General features: G+C 35.1%; 1 protein-coding gene across 4 annotated transcripts in view; it reads left to right on the forward strand.

The window, feature by feature from the left end:
- Window positions 1-19,640, forward strand: part of CRPPA (CDP-L-ribitol pyrophosphorylase A) — a 328,191-nt gene that overhangs the window by 293,588 nt on the left and 14,963 nt on the right. Inside the window, exon 10 of one of the 4 annotated variants that reach the window (XM_065542250.2) lies at window positions 16,316-16,346. The exons of the other annotated variants lie outside the window; for them this stretch is intronic. Coding sequence (XP_065398322.1) covers window positions 16,316-16,345 — 30 coding nt within the window. The 3' untranslated portion in view covers window position 16,346. The remainder of the gene's footprint in view (window positions 1-16,315; window positions 16,347-19,640) is intronic. 4 annotated transcript variants of the gene reach the window in all.

The following is a 19,640-nucleotide window of genomic DNA, read 5'->3' on the forward strand; positions in this document are numbered from 1 at the left end:
GTTTTCTTACATTATCTTCAAATTTATTTTTGCGTGACTTACTCTACTTAGTATTTTCCAGGATCATCCATGTTATCACAAGTGACAGAATTTCATTCTTTTTTATGGCTAAATAGTATTCCATTGCATATATATATAGTACAGTTTAATCTGAAAGTCATTTCTCAAAATAATACAAATGGCCAAAAAATTCCATGGAAAAAATGTGCAACATTATTAATCATTAGCAAATCTAAACCACAATGAGATATTTCATCCCAGTTAGAAGGGCTATTTATCAAAAAGGCAATAACAAGGATGCAGAGAAAATGGAACTCTTACACACCATTTGGGGGAATGTAAATTAGTAGAGCCATTATGGAAAACAGTATGGAGGTTCCTAAAAAAAAAAAAAAAAAAAAAAAAATTGAGCCTGTATGATCCAGCAATCCAACTACTGGTTATTTATCCAAAGGAAGGGAAAGGAGTATGTGATAGGGATATCTGCACTTTCATGTTTATTGAAGATCTATTCACAATAGCCAAGATATGAAATCAACCTAAGGCATTTTATTTTAAATGTCGGTATGGATGTCTACGTGGGTTTTGTAAAGCAATGAGTAGAAATTAAGAAATAGGGTGAATGTTTGTTATTTAAGTTAAATTTAATTCACGTTTTTAAATAAAGTTTTATTTTGTAAAATGACTGGTGTTGGAGAAGACCTTTCCATATTTTTGTTTGTTTAGGTGTTTTTCTAAAATGTGAAAAATTGTAAGTAAAACAGTTAAACAATCACAAATTAGAATCTCCTTTAAATCCTCGACTCGTGGATTTCCAGAGTTTAATGTGCTGCAGTGACTTCTTCCCATGCCTCTTAGGCACCATACAATTTGGCATACAATCCATATATTTGAGTTTATCATCACCATTACATGATATTTACTGGGTGGCCTAACATGTTAGGTTGTCCCTGCTAAGAGCTATAAAACTCTTTTTTTGAAACTATCCTTAGCTTCTTGTGATTAATGTGAAAATGAGTATTGCTGGACAGAGCTTAAGTCACTGGAGTTTTTGCATTTTGTTTCCTGACTTACAAATTCTCATGAGTCTGACATAGTTTGCCTTTGGACTTATTTTAAATTTGAGTTTCTTATGGCTTATCTATATTTGATATTCTTCTTCTCCAATTTAAATGGATTTCCTACTGTTTTATGCACCCTAGAAATTAGCAACACATTAGACCTAAGAAAATGAAAACTAATTATTTTGTTTTGAAGGGAAGAAAAATAAGCACTTACAAGCTTAAAGTCATGTCTTAGGGTGTTTAAATTTCAAGCATATTAAACTATAGCATATATCAGTTATATTTATAATTTCTCGTAACTTTTTTGATTAATAAGCATAAATAACCAAACTATAAGATATTAAAATATCTTTGCATCGCCTTATGTGCCCCATAACCTCATACCTAAATATGTGCCTTGCTAAAACCAATAAAATTTGTTATTTTTGAAACAAATCTGTTTTGCCTCCTTCTGAAAACACCTACTTGATTCCTTCTATATGCTATATAACTCATGAATGGCAAAGGGGTGTACAAAGAAGTTGTCACCTCATATTGAAAATATTGTAAATCAGTATATTCTTCCTGCATTGATTATTGAAAACATGAAGAGCAGGCCCACCAGTTTCTCCCATACCAATTAGACAAAACTCTCCCACCCTTTCTTCCTAAACTCTTACCATTGTTTTAAAAAGGAGTACGATAGCGTCAAGAATGTCAGTGTAAGCTACAGTTTTCATAGATAATCTAGATGAATTTATGTTTTTGCTTTGTTTTTATGCCTGCCATGATGACTTATTTCCAAGTAAGACAGTAAAACAAAACAAATCTGAGTGGGATGGGATTCTCAGTTCAAGTTTTCCTTTCATTTTTCATGTTATGGAAATAAATATTTTATTCTGTAAGAGGAGTATGTTTTTATAAGAATGATGTGTGTAATTATAAGAACTTCTTATTGAACATGTTGACTTTTAATTGTCTTACAACATGCTCCTATAAAGATTATCAATTGTTTTTTATTTTCTAAGTTTAGTATTCAGTGGTGTCTCTCATTCTTTTCATTGGAAATGTGTATAATCAAGATGGACTCTTTCTTTTTTGTAATTATTATTGCTCTTTCCCAGTATTTTAATTATTTATAGCTGCCAGACATTTGTCTTTTAAAGGCCTTCCAATCCCAATCAGAATGAATAAACAATTAAAAGGAAGAAAGATTTTGTAGCCCTAGCCCTTCTTTTCCTTTTGATTGTGTGTGTTCTATATAACAGTTAAATTATTCTTTATGAAATTAGTATATCCAGGAAACGGGAGAATTATGCCCTAGGCTGAGTGAATGGAAAACATGTTAACATTTCCTTTGTAGGGTTTCCAGGGTGCCACAGGAGATTTGTAATGTGCTGCTTTTTTGTATTTTCCCCAGATCTCTTTCAGTTTATTATAATGCTGGAGCAATAATTAAATGTTCCTTAGCGTTTCCTATGTCCTACACCTCACTGAAAACATGTCGGCAGAGAAAGCAAATGTTCATCATTTCTCAATATAAAACAGATCCTGCCAGGGATCATGCCAAACCCGACCAACCATGACAGTCAAATCAATGTATGTTTGGGTTTAAATTTTTATTTTTGCCTTTGCTTTAGCAACCTGATTCTGGTATTTGTTTTTCCCTATGGCTTATCATTTTATGGCACAACAGTTCCTGAGGTTGACAAGGCTTCCTGCCTACCTTTGTAATGCATATGTGTGACAATATAAACTATAAGAGAAAATGACATTTTGACTCAATAAATATTTGCTTTATGTCCATTACATCTGGTTTACAGAAGTCTTTTTTATTCCTCCATCAGTATTCACTGAAAAAAATGCTTATTTCTGCGTTTTGTCTGGATATTGCAAATTTGGGAATCATTAGTATCCCAATTTTCAAGTTAAGGTTTTTATTATTATTGACCCAAGAGTTTTGATTCTCTCATTAGTCTGTATTCACATTGTAAACATAAATTAACTAGGTAATTTTTTTTTCTTTTTTGGGAGGTGGAGGGGGTATTCCTGGAGGCAAGTTATACATACTATGGAGGTATGAATGTGTATTAGACCACACAGCCAATTTTCTGCTGCCAAATCATTTAAAATCTCAAGACAGGGATTCTATTTTGAAATTTGATATAAAATTACATAAAATAACAAATGAATCTAAATTTCAAATAGTCATTTAAAAGCATGTTTTCTCAGATAATATTTCTAATGTAGCTATGAAGTGGTTGGACTCTCTAGATTTCAATTCTGGTTTGAAATCTGGGTTTTTCGGTCACTACCTATGTGAGTTTGGACAAGTTATTCAAGTTTTATTACCTTCTATCCCTAGTCATTTTGTAAGACATAAGCTTGTTTTATACTGTTGCTGATTGTTTTCTTTCTCTATGTATATTTTTTTCTTATTAAGATCAGTGATAATTTAATATATATTAGCTTGTCGTTATGTAAAATGAGAAATTCACTACCACTTTCAACCCTATCATTATCTCTTTACATTCCCAGGTTCTATGATACACTTTAAATAATGTATTTTCAAAATCCTTATCTTTGCAGAATTATTAGTCGTGTTGCTTTGCTTCATAATCTATTAAGAACAATTGTCTGTCTCTTTATAACCAATTCTTTTTTTCTATAATGTTGAATGTTATTTTAATACTTGTTAAAGATAGTAAAGAAGACTTTATTCAAGGGATGACTTCAATGAGGTTTTGCGGTAGGGGAGAGAGATTGGCCTCAACTTTGAATACAGCAAGGAAGAGTCGGGATTTATAGCCAAGGAACAAGATGAGGAGCCAGTGGGTGGAAATACAGATTTGGAGAACAATGATGTTATAGCCTTTTCTACCATTCTTTGAGACATTACAGAATCCTCATAAATTTGATTCTAAAAGATACCATAAATTTGTATGCCCCTCTTTAAGTGCTGACATCTATATAGTACAATGATTGGATTTAATGTTTTATAATCACTAAGAGAAACATGAGGGGTAAGGGGTGATTCTGGTTAAACTCACTTGATGGGATTCTTATTGAAGGCAGACCAGGGTGATGAGATAGCACCTGAAGGATGGTGGGGGATGAGAAATTTGATCAGCTATTAAGGTAGATAAGATATTGAGGGTGGAGAATTTTTGCTAAATTAATTTAGCAAGATTCCTGATAAAACTGGATGATACAGACCTGACCAAGGTCAAAACCTAAAGGGCTTAAAGGAGCCTGATTATAGTTTGATCAAGGAGAAAGGCTTTGTTAGTAATACTCTGTAAATACTAATGGTTAACAAGGTATCATTTTCTTCTTTATGACTTTTTAATCTCAGGTTGCATTACACAACAGTGTCCTGGCTTCTTTCTGTAAAACGTGTCTGCTCCTTGTTGGACTCTTTGCCAGCTTGACTTCCACTAGATTCCTAAATACTAAAGATTCTTGAGACACTCCTGTGTGATCCCTAGGAATTCTTGCACACCTCTAAGGATTTAAACACCCTTGATTTGCAAATGACTCCTTTCCGTATTCCAGACTCAACATATACAACTGTCTACTTGATACTTTCTCTTAGATGTCTTCCTGGCATTTCAGATTTATCCAAAGCATACTTCATTGCTCCTAACATCCAAAACCAGCCTCTGGTGAATTAAACTTTTTATAACTTTTGTAGTGACACTCTATAATACTGCTTTTTGTTTTAAAGTCTATATTTTATGGTGAATATAGTGAACCAAAGTTTCTTTTGGTGCATACCTGGTCTGGCATATCTTTTTAAATTACGTTCAGACTTTTGGGTCCCTGTGTTTTAGGTATGACTGTTATAAAGGTCATATGGTTACATTTAGTTTTTAATCCATCTTGACAATCTCTGTGTTTTCACCTCAAGTTTTGTCTATTTACATTTATTGAAATTGGAAAATTATTTGGACTTGTATATCTCACCTTATTTTTTGCTTTCTTTGTTTTTTATTTCTTAGCTCTTTAAGGATTTTGATGTTTTTCTCTTTTTTTTTAAATATTTTTTCAGATTTTTAGATTTAATGGAAACACTGAAAATGAACATAGTCTACCAATGATATGTATAATTCAATTCAGCACCCACTTTCTATGATCCTACTGTGTGCCTGCTCAGAGCTGGGCAAAGGAGCCACATGATGTAGATGGCACAGTCCTTGTCTTACCATCTGTGCACATAGTAGCCTTCCCTGTAATTAGAAATTGTTTTGAGTCTTATCAAGCAGTTAAGTGATGAATCTAGGACAGTCCAGGGTTGGAAAATGTGGGTTTTAATCAAGACTGGAAGTTGGGGACAGGAATGGGCATGGAGCTAGCTATGGGGCTGGGGCATCAAGAAAGACTCCTTCGGAGACCAGGCAAAACAAGTGAGTGAATGGGGCAGAGGTTGTCTGAGGATGAAGGCACAGGCCCAGGTGAGCCCATGGCCCTCCTTGTACCTTCTCCTATCTCTGATCTGTTTTCAAAGGTTCCCTCCATCCTCAGCTGAGCAAGGGCCACTGAGGACACAACTACTGCCCAGGCTTCGTATCTCTAAACCAAGGAGGTCTTTAGGTCAGAAATAATCAATGTCTTAAAAACAAAAGCTTATCCATTTGAGCTCCATGATGCTAGGATTTATACTTCAAGTTTAGTTTTCCTTAGCCAACTTCTTCAGAGCTGACATGGTAGAAAGCAATGCCTTGGGGAACCTTGTTTCCAGTCATCCTCAGACACTGCAGACATCACAGTTAACAGTCATGAATTCATCTTAACTATCAATGAAAAGGAATCCCAGGCAGCCCTAGTTCTTTCCTTTGTCCAGCATTTTATTGATTCACACATTATCTCACTTGTGCTGACTCTCAGGAAGCAGGCCACACACTGGGATTGGTATTTGTGCCTCTGTACTTTCTTTTAAAGACAAGAAGTCAAAGAAGAGATGCTAGGTGACTATTCAAGAACACAGTTTGTAAGTAGCAGGGCTTGGATGCATGTTTTCTGGCTCCTTGTCTAGGATTCAGATCAGTCTAACCCAATGCCAGCAGTCACATGTAGGAGCAGTGCAGGCACAGTATGTCCCATAGGCCGAGTGAGATGTGTTCTTGGTTGGCTGGCTTTCTACTCTATGAGAAAAGGCTACACAAGGCGGCCCCATGTTGGTAAGACCTTCCACAGTCTGGGCTTCAGAGGGACAGAAGTGAAACTTCTTGGCTGGTGCGCCCAAAATTGGCTGGATTTGGCGACCAGTTCATGAGGAGTTGATATAGAACAGTGGTTGGGATGGAGCCGAGACCTTGTAAGTACTTAATGAATGGATACATTCTAAGAGCCAATTCAAAAACCTGATGAAGATTTATTGAGGAAAGGAAGTTAGTTGGATGATCTTAATGGCATGATTTTGGAATATATAATTACATTAGAACACAGAAGCTTCTTACCACCTTGACACTGACCTGTTATGTTCTAAAGCTTACTCATGTCTTGGCACATTTAGGAGACAGTCACTCCAGGACTCAAAGGTGGGGAAGTAAGTTACAATAACACAAGGGAAATGTTGCATATTTGGAGGAGCAAGACTGAGGACTCTGGAACTGACCTATATGGGCAATAGTGACTTTTCCCTTTCCTTTTCCTTTTCCCTTTCCCTTTCCCTTTCCTTTTCGTTCTTTTTTTTTTTTTTTTCTTTTTTGACAGAGTCTCAGTCTGTTGCCCAGGCTGGAGTGCAGTGGTGCAATCTTGGCTCACTGCAACCTCCACCTCCTGGGTTCAAGCAATTCTTCTGCCTCAGCTTCTTGAGTAGCTGGGATTATAGGCAAGTGCCACCAGGCCTGGCTAATGTTTGTACTTTTAGTAGAGATGGGGTTTTGCCATGTTGGTCAGGCTAGTTTTAAACTCCTAACCTCTGGTGATCCACCTGCCTAGGCCTCCTAAATTGCTGGGATTACAGATGTGAGCCACTGCACCTGGCCACTCATTCTTTCTTTGTCTTTCATGACTTTGTACTTTTGGCAAATACTGACTTGTTTTGTATAATGTCTCTTATTTAGATTTCTCTGCTATTTTCTCATGAATAAATGTATTTAGGCAAGAATGCCACTGAATTAGTGTTATATCCTTCTCAGTGTGTCATATCAGGAATCATATGATGTCTGTCTCACTACTGCTGATATTAACCTAGATCACTTGGTTAAAGTGGCATCTGCTGGGTTTCGCCACTGAAAATATATTACTACCTTTATAATTAATAATTATGGTAAAATATTTGTAAAGCATGTAAATATCCCAATTTTTAATCATACCATTGCATGATAATTTTAGCATGCATCGATGATTCTTGTTGGAAGCCTTTATATAGTATTGCTTGTCACATAGTGGTTTTTTGTTCCCATCATTCTTTCCAAATATGTATTAATTGGAATTTTCCAATAAAGAATATCTTTCCCTTTGGTGCCATCTATCTCTTTCTGCTCTTTTCCCCTTTCTATCTATCTATTCTGTCTGAATGAACTCATTAGTCTTAGTCTTATTTTATGGATTCTGTTTCATAGTCTTAGGATTTTGTTGCTCCAGTTTTCCCACATGTGATTGGGAGCTCCTTCGTGTTGCCTTATGTTGTCTTTAACACTGTTCTCATCAGGTTTTGAGGATGTCCCTATATTCTGGCACCAAAAGATATTTCAGACTCATTTTATCCTTCATCCAGGTTTGAAATGAGCAATTTCTGCAAGAAACCTAATTTTTTTTTTTTTTTAAAAGATTGGTATTTAGAAACCAAGATCCTGAGCACTAAGGGTGCTCATTGCAACTTGCATGTCACAATTTGTAAGCCCTTTCAAAGCGAACAGGACTAGGAATATATCTGTTTTTATACGTAGAAACACTCATCTATAACTGTTTCTACATTTGTAACTGAGTGTATTTATATGTAATTTATAATCTAGCTAAAAGAAACCATTTGTTGATATCTCTATTTTTCAGTCCAACATCATAGAATTTTCTAGCTCTCCTTTTTCTGATATGTAATCCTTCTCTCCAACAGTATCTTACTCAACACAGCATACACATAGTATACTTTCAGAATTGCTAACCCATATCTCTTAGAAAACAATAGTACTAATTACTATGATAGTTTTATATATGGCTCTTTGTCTTAGAATATTAAATCAAAATACTAATGTCCAAATTTAGTTAGGGCCACCTTCTTCAGTTTGGTTCTTTATTTATAGTATATTTTGGTTCATTTCATATTGTTAATCGATTTTGGAGTATTCCCACTCCATCCTGCTTGATTCTAATTATTTTTTTGGAGTGTACTAAACATTAACATAGTTTTGAAAGTCAGATAGTCAAAGGCTATTCAGTTTGGAGTGTTACCTTAGTCTTTTGCCTCATTGTTTTTTGAAGAGCAGGCGAGTCATTAATTGAGATAATTGAATTTTATTTTGTGTAATAACTATACATTTATTAAGTTCTCTCTGATTAATTTCTTGTGGATTTGACTAGGGTTTACAAGATACCTAATTCAATGCTGCCCTCTTCTGTCACTGTAGCAGAATCTGGCTTCTTTAGTTAGTTAGTCTTATTTAATGGTGGAGAAAGGAGTTATGTGTCCTCCAGTTGTTTGGTTGTCTTTTGTATTTCAGGACCCTAATTTTTTTCCTTTTCCTCTTCATTACTCTATTGCCAAAGATTTCTTCTCCCTTGTTCTTGTTGTGTGTGTGTGTGTGTGTTTTCTCCAGGAGAATTCTGCCAAATCAAGCATATGTCCCTTCTTTAAAGTCTTGCTGGTTATACCTTCACACATTTTAGTATTTTCACATTTAAGTCAGGATTACGGTTTTTGGTGGTGGTTTTAAATAAACTTTATACTCATCAGTAGCTCCCTTCTTTCTTTTCATATTTTTTTAGCTTGCCCTTAGTTGCCACACAAACATTTATGGCAGAACAGGAGAAGGAGAAATTGCTCATTGAGATTTGCTGGTTTTTTTCTTATTTTCTTTAACTTGCAGTTACTTTGAAGTTTGGATTTTTTTTTTTTTTTTGTCTTAAATGATATCAAAGGTGTGTGTGTGTGTGTGTGTGTGTGTGTCTACTTTGATCTTGTTCAGTACTATTTTTGGAGAAAGTATTGAGAGTCTCCATTGGCTTTAGCCACCTGAGATCCCCACTGTTTTTACTCTAATTTCTCTCTACTTGTTAGAAGTTTCATATTCTATTTTTATGCACTGAGCAGTCTCTTAAAATTTTTCTTTGCATATTTATTTGAAAATCTGAAGTCAGTATTTTACTCTCCCAACACTTTTATCAGTCTTAGAGCATTTCAAGTTTGATCATTTACCTCCTAACTTTTATGCTACTGCTCTTATCCAGTATTTTGATTTTGTTATTTTAAATATCTTTTATATTTAGATGTTACTTATTTGTAATTTTCTGGACAGTGCTGTGTTTAGATTTATGTACTTATTTTAAAATCATTTTTAAATTTTTCAAGGCTTCCTGCTCTTTAGACCTTGATTCAGAGATTATTTTCCTTCCATAAGAGTTGCAGACTTTAGTGTAAGAAGAGATTTTAAGGATACACTTTCATATTTTATTTCAAGGAAGCAGTATTTTATTTCTAACCTTGAAAAATAATGTTGCTGTGTGGAGGGGGGAGTGTTGTAAACATTCTAGTTTGATAGCTTTGTTGAGGGGTGGGATAGTTTTTATTTTGATTTTAGCACTTTGAAAATACTGTCACTGTGTTCTTGCTACCATTATTTTTGGGAGAGACACTGCCAGGCTAATTGTTGGTCTGTTTTGATGTATTCCTTCTTGTTGCTTTAAGATGGCCTCTACTTAGTATTTCAGTTTCCTTACAGTTCATCTACTTGTTGTGATTTTTTTTTTAATCCACCTTGAAATTCATTAGGTTTCCTTGATGAATTTTTGTTCTATAATTGGTGGAAAATTTACAACCATAAATTATTATTATTTTTTGCCTGTTGTTTTTATTCTCCCTTTGTGGGATTCTGATTAAATATATATTATTGTATCTGCCAAATCTTTTAACTTCCTACTATGTTTTCCATTTCATTGTCTGTTTAATATATATTTTGAGTAATTTCCTTAATTATTTCTCCAGTTTCAGTAATTCTCTCTTCAACTGCATCTAATCTATTGCTTTTGAGATTCTTTTTTCTTTATGTTGAACAATGCTTTTCATTTGCAAAAAATCTGTCTTTTGTGTTTCAAGTCTCATTTCTGTTTGTTATTTTGTTTCAAGGCTCTCATTGTGACAGCCTTGTCTTGCTTTCTTATTTTCATGATTTTATATGTATTTATTTAAATATTTTACATAGTTTGAAAGATATTTTGTGCCTGAAAATTTTAATGCTGAATTTATTTTGATGCTAATGGGTCTGTTTTTCATAGATTTTTATTTTACAAATGCATTTCTGTATTTATGTATGTGGCTGTCTTGCCTAACTACATATTCCATCAGGGGAAAAAAATCTATATATTCATATCTTTATATATAGCTTAGAGTCTGGCATAAGGTAAGTTCCTGAAATATAGTCCTTGAATGAATAAAGGAGTTCCCATTCTTCTCCCTTCTCCCACAACATTACTTATTTAATCACTGGACAAATTAAGTTTCTAGTTTGTAAACAGTTTTTTCCCCCAAGATAGTTTCCATTAATTGCACTACTTTCAAAGTCCTTGCACATAGTACAATGTCTCCTTTTTTGTTTCTCTGACAGCCTGGAGTCTTAGGTAACTACTTATATTCCATTGTTTTTTGTTACTTAGTATTCTAGAGAAGTTACACATCAATCATTCTTCTCTTAAAAGCAATCTGTATTGTCTGCTGGAGGTTATTGATTTTTTTTCTTTAAATTTGAAGCTATCTTCTAGATATAACTTCTTTTTTACTGTTCTTTTACTAATTTTGTAAGGCACCCAATGATAGCTGTCTATCTACAGATCCTGATCTTAGTTCAACTAATGGTATTTTCTTTCTTGAAAAATGTTTTAGTGAATTGACTTTTTTTTTTTTTTTTTTTTTTGAGACACCGTTTCACTCTGTTGCCCAGGATGTAGTGCAGTGGCACAATCTCAGCTTACTGCAACCTCTGCCTCCCAGGTTCAAGAAATTCTTCTGCCTCAGCCTCCTGATTAGCTGGGATTACAGGTGCATGCTACCAGGCCTGGCTCATTTTTATATTTTTAGTACAGACAGGGTTTCACCATGTTGGCCAGGCTGGTCTCAAACCCCTGAGTTCAGACAATCTTCCCGCCTTGGCCTCCCAAAGTGCTGGGATTACAGGCATCAGCATGGCAATTTTTAATTATATAAGTTTATGGGGGTACAAAGTGATGTTATAACTTATGAATACAATATGAAATATTTAAATCAATCTAGTTAACATATACATCTCTTCAAGTACTTAATTTTTTTATGGTGAGAACATTTGGAATTTACTCAGCAGTTTTGAAATGTACAATATTCCCATTATTAACTATATTCACCACATTCCCATAGAACTAAAAAATAAAAATGAAAACATATTTATCCTGTCTGAGATTTCTATGTCTTGTGATCATTATTTCCCCATTCCCCCAACCCCGTCTTTTGTAACCACAATTCTACTCTGCTTCTAATTCAATTGTTTAGATTCCATATGTAAGTGAGGACCTGTGGTATTTGTCTTTCTGTGCCAGGCTTATTTCATTTAGCATAATGTTCTCTACTTCCATCCATGTGGTTGCAAATGACAGTTTCTTTTTTAAAGGTTGATAGTATTCTGTTCTGTATGTGTACTGCATCTTCTTAAACAATAAATCTGTTGGTGGACACTTACGTTAATCCCATAACTTAGCTATTGTGAATAGTGCTGCAATTACCATGGGACTGAGTGCAGACATCTCTTTGAAAAACTGGTTTTAAATCTTTTGGGTAAATATCCAGAAGTGGGCCAGGTGCGGTGGCTCAAGCCTGTAATCCCAGCACTTTGGGAGGCCGAGACGGGCAGATCACGAGGTCAGGAGATCGAGACCATCCTGGCTAACACGGTGAAACCCTGTCTCTATTAAAAAATACAAAAAACTAGCCAGGCGAGGTGGCGGACGCCTGTAGTCCCAGCTCCTCGAGAGGCTGAGGCAGGAGAATGGTGTGAACCCAGGAGGCGGAGCTTGCAGTGAGCTGAGAGCCGGCCACTGCACTCCAGCCTGGGCGACAGAGCGAGACTCTGTCTCAAAAAAAAAAAAAAAAAAAAAAAAAATACAAAAAACTAGCCGGGCGAGGTGGCGGGCACCTGTTGTCCCAGCTAGTTGGGAGGCTGAGGCAGGAGAATGGCATAAACCCGGGAGGCGGAGCTTGCAGTGAGCCAAGATCCGGCCACTGCACTCCAGCCTGGGTGACAGAGCGAGACTCCGTCTTAAAAAAAAAAAAAAAAAAATCCACAAGTGGGATTTCTGAATTACATGGTATTTCTAGTTTTAGATTTTGAGAAACAACCATACAGTTTCCCACAGTGTACTAATTCATATTCCTACCAACAGTGCACAAGAGTTTTTTTCTCCACATCCTGCCAACATTTCTTGTCTTTTACCTTCTTAGTAGTAGCCATTCTGACAGGCATGAGATGATATCTTATTGTAGGTTAAATTTGCATTTCTCTGATGATTACAGATATTACGCATTTTTTCATACACTTGTTGGCCATTTGTATTTTTTCTTTTGAGAAATGTGTATTCACGTCCCTTGCCATTTTTAATTTTATTTTGTTTGTTTTGTTTTCTTGCCGTTGGAATGTTTGAGCTACTTAAATATTTTAAAAATTAACCTCTTATCGGGTATATGGCATGCACATATTTTCTCCCAATCTGTAGACTGTCTCTTCCTACTGTTGTTTCCTTTTGGGTTTGGTCTAATCACACTTGTCTACTTTAGCTTTTGTTCCCTGTACTAATGTAGTTAGATCTGAGAAATCATTGCCCATGTTGTGCAGTTTTTCTTCAGCCTTCTTCTAGTAGTTTTATAGCTTTTGGTCTTATGTTTAAGTTTTTAGTCCACTTCAAGTTGATTTTTATATATAGTGTGAGATTAGAGCCCAATTTCATTCTTCTGAATGTGGATATCCAGGTTTCCCAGCACCATTTATTGAAAAAACTATCCATTTCACATTGTGTGTTCTTGGCACCTTTGTCAAAAATCAATAGACTGTATATGCATGTGTTCATTTCTGAGCTTTCTACTCTGTTTTGTTGGTCTTTGGGTATGTTAGTGTATGTCTCTCTCTCTCTCTCTCTAATCAGTACCATGCTGTTTTCATTACTATAGCTTTATAGTATAGTTTGAAATCAGGTATTGTGATGCCACCAGCTTTGTTCTTTTTGCTCATGGCTGCCTTGGCTATTCAAGGTTTTTTACAGTTCCATATGAATTTAACAATATTTTTTATTGTTATGAAAAATGACTTTAGAATATTGATGGGAATTGCATTAAATTTATAGATTGCTTTGAGTAGAAGGGGCATTTTAACAATACTAATTCTTCCAATATGTGAACATGAGATATCTTTCTATATATTTGTGTTGTCTTCAATTTTTTTTATCAGTGTTTTACAGTTTTCACAATATAGGTTTTTACCTTCTTGATTAAATTTATTCCCAAATATTTTTACTGCTATCATGAATGTAATTGTCCTCTTGAGTTCCTTTTCACAGGTATGTTGCTAGTATATAGCAATGCTACTGAGTTTTGTGTATTGATTATGTATTTTGCAACCTTATTGTATTTGTGTATTTTTTTTCAAGTATTAACAGCTTTCTATATACATGAGATCATGTCATCTGCAAACAGTCAGAGTTTCACTTCTTTCTTTTCTATTTGGATGTCTTTTATTTATTTCTCTTGGCTAATTGCTCTGGGAGGGACTTCCAATATTGTATTAAATAGAAGTGGTAAGTGTGGGCATCTTTATCTTGTTTTGGAACTTATAGAAAGGCTTTCAGTTTTTCAGCATTAACTATACTGTTAGCTGTGGCATAATGTTTCTCATATATGACCTTTATTGTATCGAAGTAAGTTTACTGTACCTAATGTGAGAGTTTTAACATGAAAGGATGCTGAATTTTGTCAAGTGCTTTTCTTTTGCATCTGAATGAGATTATATGGTTTTGTCTTTCATTCTGTTAGTAATGATGTACAGCACTTATTGATTTGTATATGTTGAATCATCCTTGCATCTGTCATAGTAGATTATCCTTTTGTTTTTCTGTTTGCTAGTATTTTGTTGATGACTTTTGCATCTATGTTTCTGAAAGATATTGGTCTATAATTTTCTTTTCTTGTAGTGTGATGTTCTTGTAATACAGTTTATTTTCTTGTATTTTTTTAAATATTTGGTAGAATTCAGCCTCGAAACTCTCAGGTCCTAGACTTTTCTTTGGTGGGAGAGTTTTTATTTCTGATTCACTCTCCTAACTTGTTATTGGTCTGGTCTTATTTTCCATTTCTTCATTTCTTCATGGTTCAATTTTGGTAGTTTGTATTTATCTAGGAATTTATACATTTATTCTGGGTTACCCAATTAATTTACTTATAATTGTTTGAGATAGTCTCTTACTCTTTGTATTTTTGTGTTATCAGTTGTAATGTGTCCTTTTTCATTTATATTTTATTTGAGTCTTCTCTTTTCTCTTACTGTGCCTAAATACTTGTTAATTATCTTTCCCAAAAACCAACTCTTAGTTTTATTTGTGTTTTGTGTTGTCCTCTAATCTCTTTTATTTATTTTTGCTCTTATCTTTATTATTACCACTTTTTTCCTGCTAACTTAAGGCTGAGTTTTTTCTTTTTCTAGTTCCTTGAGATGTAACACTAGGTGTTTCCCTTGAAATGTTTTTTTCTTTTTTTGGTGTAGGCATTTATCATTACAAACTTTCTCCTAAGGCCTGATGTTGTGTTCCCATTTTTATTTGTCACAAAATATTTAACAAATTTTCCTTTTCTTTATTGATTTATTGGTCTTTTAGTAGCATATTGTTTAATTTTCATGTATTTATATTTTTTCCACTATTTCTCCTGTTATTGATGTCTAATTATATATTACACTATGTGGCAGAAAAGATACTTAATATAATTTTAATATCATAAATTTGCTGAGGCTTATTTTGTGCTCTAACATGTGAGATCTGTCCTGCAGAATATTTCATCTGCTTGAGAAGAATAAGTATTCTATTGCTGTTGGACAGAATGTTCTGTATGAGTCTGTGAGGTCCATATGGCCTAAAATATTGTTCAAGTACAACATATCCTTATTAATTTTCTGTCTGGATGATATTTTCATTGTTGAAAGTGGGATATTATTGTCCCCTACAATTATTATATTCTAATATTTATCTCCTTTCTGATCTTTAATATTTGTTTTATATATTTAAGTGCTCTGTTGTTGGGTACATATATATTTATAATTGTTATATTCTGTGGACTTTTTTATTATTCAGAATATCCTTTGTCTCTTTATGCTGTATTTGGTGTAAAGTCTATTTTGTCTGATATAAGTATAGCTACCCTTGCTATCTTTTGGTTTCCCGTTGCATGAAATATCCTTTCCATCCCTTAATTTACAGTCTATGTGTGTCATTAAAAGTGAAGTAAGTCTCTAGTAGGCCTATAATTGGGCCTACTTGTTTTGTTACACATTTAGTGACTCTATGTCTCAGATAATTCAATTCATTTACATTCTTGGTAATTATTGATAGGTAAGGATTTACTATTGCCATTTTTGTTGTTTTCTGTTATTTTGTAGATACTGTATTTTTTTCTTCTCTTGTGATTTAATGGTTTTCTGTGCTAGTATGCTTTGAATCTTTTTATTTTTGTTTTGTATTTCCACTAAATATTTTTTTCTTTGTGGTTACCATGAGGCTTATGTAGAACATCTTCTAACTGTATATTTCACGTTATTTCAAAGTGAAAAACTAACTTTGATTGCATTTAACTCTACTTTGTACATACCCTGTCCTCTACATTTCATATTTTTGATGTTGGAATTTTCATATTGTATAATATATATCCCTAACAATTTTAGCTATATTTATTAATAGTGTTTTTTTAAACTCTCATACTAGTATAAAGCCCTCATACTAGTCTTACCATCATTACAATTTTAGAGTATTATGAATATGACTGTTTTACTTACACAATGTATTTTTTTGCTTTCTTATGATTCATATTATTAATTAACAACTTTTTGTTTCAGTTTAAAAACTTGCTTTATCAGTTCCTATAAGGTGAGTATACCAGCGATGAACTCCCTTTGCTTTTATTTTATGAGAAACTTTTTGTTTCTCCTTCATTTCTGAAAGATAGCTTTGCTGAATAAAGTATTCTTTGTTGTTTGTCTTTTTTTTTTTTTTATTTAACACTTTGAATATATCATCCCACTTTCTCCTGGCATACAAGGTTTCTGCTGAGAAATCTGCTTATAGTCACATTGTCATTCCTTTGTATGTGATATGTTTCTTATGTCTTGCTGCTTTCAGAATTTTATTTATTTTTTGATTTTGATAGTTCATTATATGCATTGATGAACTTCTTTCTGGGTTGCATTGATTAGAGACCTCTGTGCTTTCTGTCCTTGGCTGTTGGCATGCATCCCCAGAAAGATATTTCTCAGCCATTATTTCTTTGAATATGTTTCTTTTCTGGCCCTTCTGCTTTCTATTCCTTCTGCAGTTCCCCATTATGGAATGTTCGGTCCTTTGCTGCTGTCCCTTAATTCCTATAGGCCTTCATTCTTCTTTTGTGTTTTTTCCTCACTAACTGTATAATTTTAAATGTCTGTCTTCCAACTAATTGATTCTTCTGCTTAATTGAATCTGTTGTTGAAGGATTCTTTTGAGTTTTTCAGATCAGTAATTGTATTTTTTATTTCTAGGGTTTTTATCTGATTTCTAAAAATTATTTTTATTGCTTTGTCAAGCTTATTTTTTGTTTTCCAAATTCCATGAAATTTCCTGTCTGTATATTCTTATAGTTCACTGAACTTTTTTGAGTATTATTCTGAATTCTCTTCATCAGTCATTTCATAAATGTACATTCCTTTGAGGTAGAAAATTGGAGCTTTATTACTTTCTTTAGAGGTGTCATGATTCCCTTATTCTTCGTAATTATTATGTCTTTGCATTGTCATCTGTACATTTGAGACAGCAGCCCCCTCTTCTAGCCTAACAGGTGTTCTTTGGCAGGGATAGATCTTCACTATTTAGCCTAGCCTGTGGTTCTGGAAGGGACAGCTGGTAACAACCCCAGACAGGTAGAACTTGTTCTGAGTTCTCTAGTTGTCTGAGTCACTGCCTTTTGCTCAAATGTCAGGTGGGGCTACTGGTTGGGCTCTGCTGTCCAGTGGCTAGGGTCTGCTGTTAGGCATAGTTTCTGGCTGGATACTGTAGTAGCTTCTGGTCAGACTAGTCACAAGATATATTCCCTGGATGGCCAATTCAACTCTTTGGGATCTATAGTTGGGCAAGGCTTCAGGCTGGACTCCAAGTTTAGGCAGAATTGCTGCTCAGGACAGGTCAGAAGAGAGGCTATACTCTTTAGAAATGCATGATTGATAATTGACTACCTGTCAAGGTGGAGCCACAGGATGGGTCTTTTTGCAGAATTGAGTGGCTGTTTGCTCCGTGGTCAAGCAGGTCTAGCTCTTATGCTTCTCCAAATTTGTGGAAATGGGAAAGTTATTGGGTGGGCTTTTAGGCTGGTTGGAACCCCTAAGATTTACATTCCACTGAGTGGAACAACTGAGATTTAGGCTGAGTAGAACCACTGCTTGACTTCCTGGGTCAAGCTGGCTACAGTTCTCTGAGATGTACAGAGGTGGAAGTCTTCCTGCCTGTGCAAAGTTGTTAGGAGGGCTTATTGGCTTACTGGAGCCACTGTTTGACTTTCTTGGTCAAACTGGTGTCATCCATTCATTTCTCTAAAATCTAAAGAAGTAGGATTCTTCTTTCCTGAATGGGGTCATTGGGTAGACTTTTTAGCTTCATAGAGCTGCTGCTTGGCTTCCTGGGTTAAGCGAATTTAGGCTCTTCATGTCTCTGAAATGGAAGGAAGTGGGCACCTTTCTGCCTGTACAGGATCTTTGGAGTGGTCTCTGAGATTGGGCAGGACAACTTATGATGTCTAAGTTTTGTTGAATATCCCATCAGGTTTCTGAAGGCAACCAGCTCAGCTTTGTGGGCGTTGACTGGTATCTGTAATTGGATACCACAACTGGTAGGAACACAGAGGTACCACCAAGATCCGTGACGTGATCACTAGGACCTCTGCCTCCTTTCTTTGTTTCTACCTGATCCCAAGTAGTCTAGCCATGACATTTTCACTACTGTTTTCTATGAAATAATAAAACGAAAGTGGGCTGTCTAGGAAGCATCCCAGAATGGTAGGGATGGGTATGACTGCCTCTATTTCACACCCCTGCCCTCAACTCATAGAAACTATGGGGGCCCAAGGAAATTCTTTTCATTTGGCATTGTGCCAACTTAAAGGAGCATGAGGGATGTCATAGTTGGAGTGAGACCATTCTTTTTACCTTTCTCATTGTAATTTCATTCATTTCTATGGACCACATTGGTGTCTTAGTCTTGTTTCCAAGTGTTGGAGTTTTAAAAAAGATATTCTTCTAGTCTGTGGATAGTTGCTAGTTGAACTTTCTCTGGAGGGCAGTGGAGGAGAAGACTTCCCATTTTGCCATCTTGCTGACCTCACCCATTCTCCACCTGTATGATGACTTCCACAATATCTGTTGTGTTTTATCTCCAGAATTCCCTTAGATTTTAAATTAATGCCTTGATTTTACTGTCACTGTTTTCACTGTTTTCTTCTGAGTTCTAGACATTTCAAGTATGTCTTCTATGTATATAATACAGCTTTGGTGATAAAGTAAGTTGTACACTACCTCTAATGAGATTTTTTTCTTTTTTTCTTTTTTCTTTTTTTTTTTTAGATAGAATCTCGCTGTGTTGCCCAGGCTGGAGTGCAGTGGTGTGATCTTGGCTCACTGCAGCCTCCGCCTCCTGGGTTCAAGCAATTCTTCTGCCTCAGCCTCCTGAGTAGCTGGGACTACTGGCTAATTGTTTTGTGTTTTTAGTAGACACGGGATTTCGTCACACTGGCCAGGATGGTCTTGATCTCCCGACCTCGTGATCTGCCCACCTCGGCCTCCCAGAGTGCTGGGATTACAGGTGTGAGCCACCGTGCCTAGCCTCTAATGAGACTTTTAATTCAAAATACATTAAATATTCACATGAACTCTTCTGACACAGATTATTCTTACTTTGTGCCCACCTCTGTAGTTGAAACCTCTTCTTTAGTCTTCCTGAGACAGAAAATCAGAAAATATGTAACATGCTTTCCAATTTTACTCAAAAGCATCTTTTCAGAGAGACATTTAATTATAATGATTCTTAGAAGTTCTTTCCACCTGGAGAATTACTTCATCTATATGCTGATTTTTTTCTACCTCCTTATTGGGAAGAATCTCTATAGGCAATAATTCTACCATCTGTGACCTCAAGAAAGGA

The sequence above is a fragment of the Macaca fascicularis genome, chromosome 3 (assembly GCF_037993035.2).
Source record: "Macaca fascicularis isolate 582-1 chromosome 3, T2T-MFA8v1.1".
Lineage (NCBI taxonomy): Eukaryota > Metazoa > Chordata > Mammalia > Primates > Cercopithecidae > Macaca > Macaca fascicularis.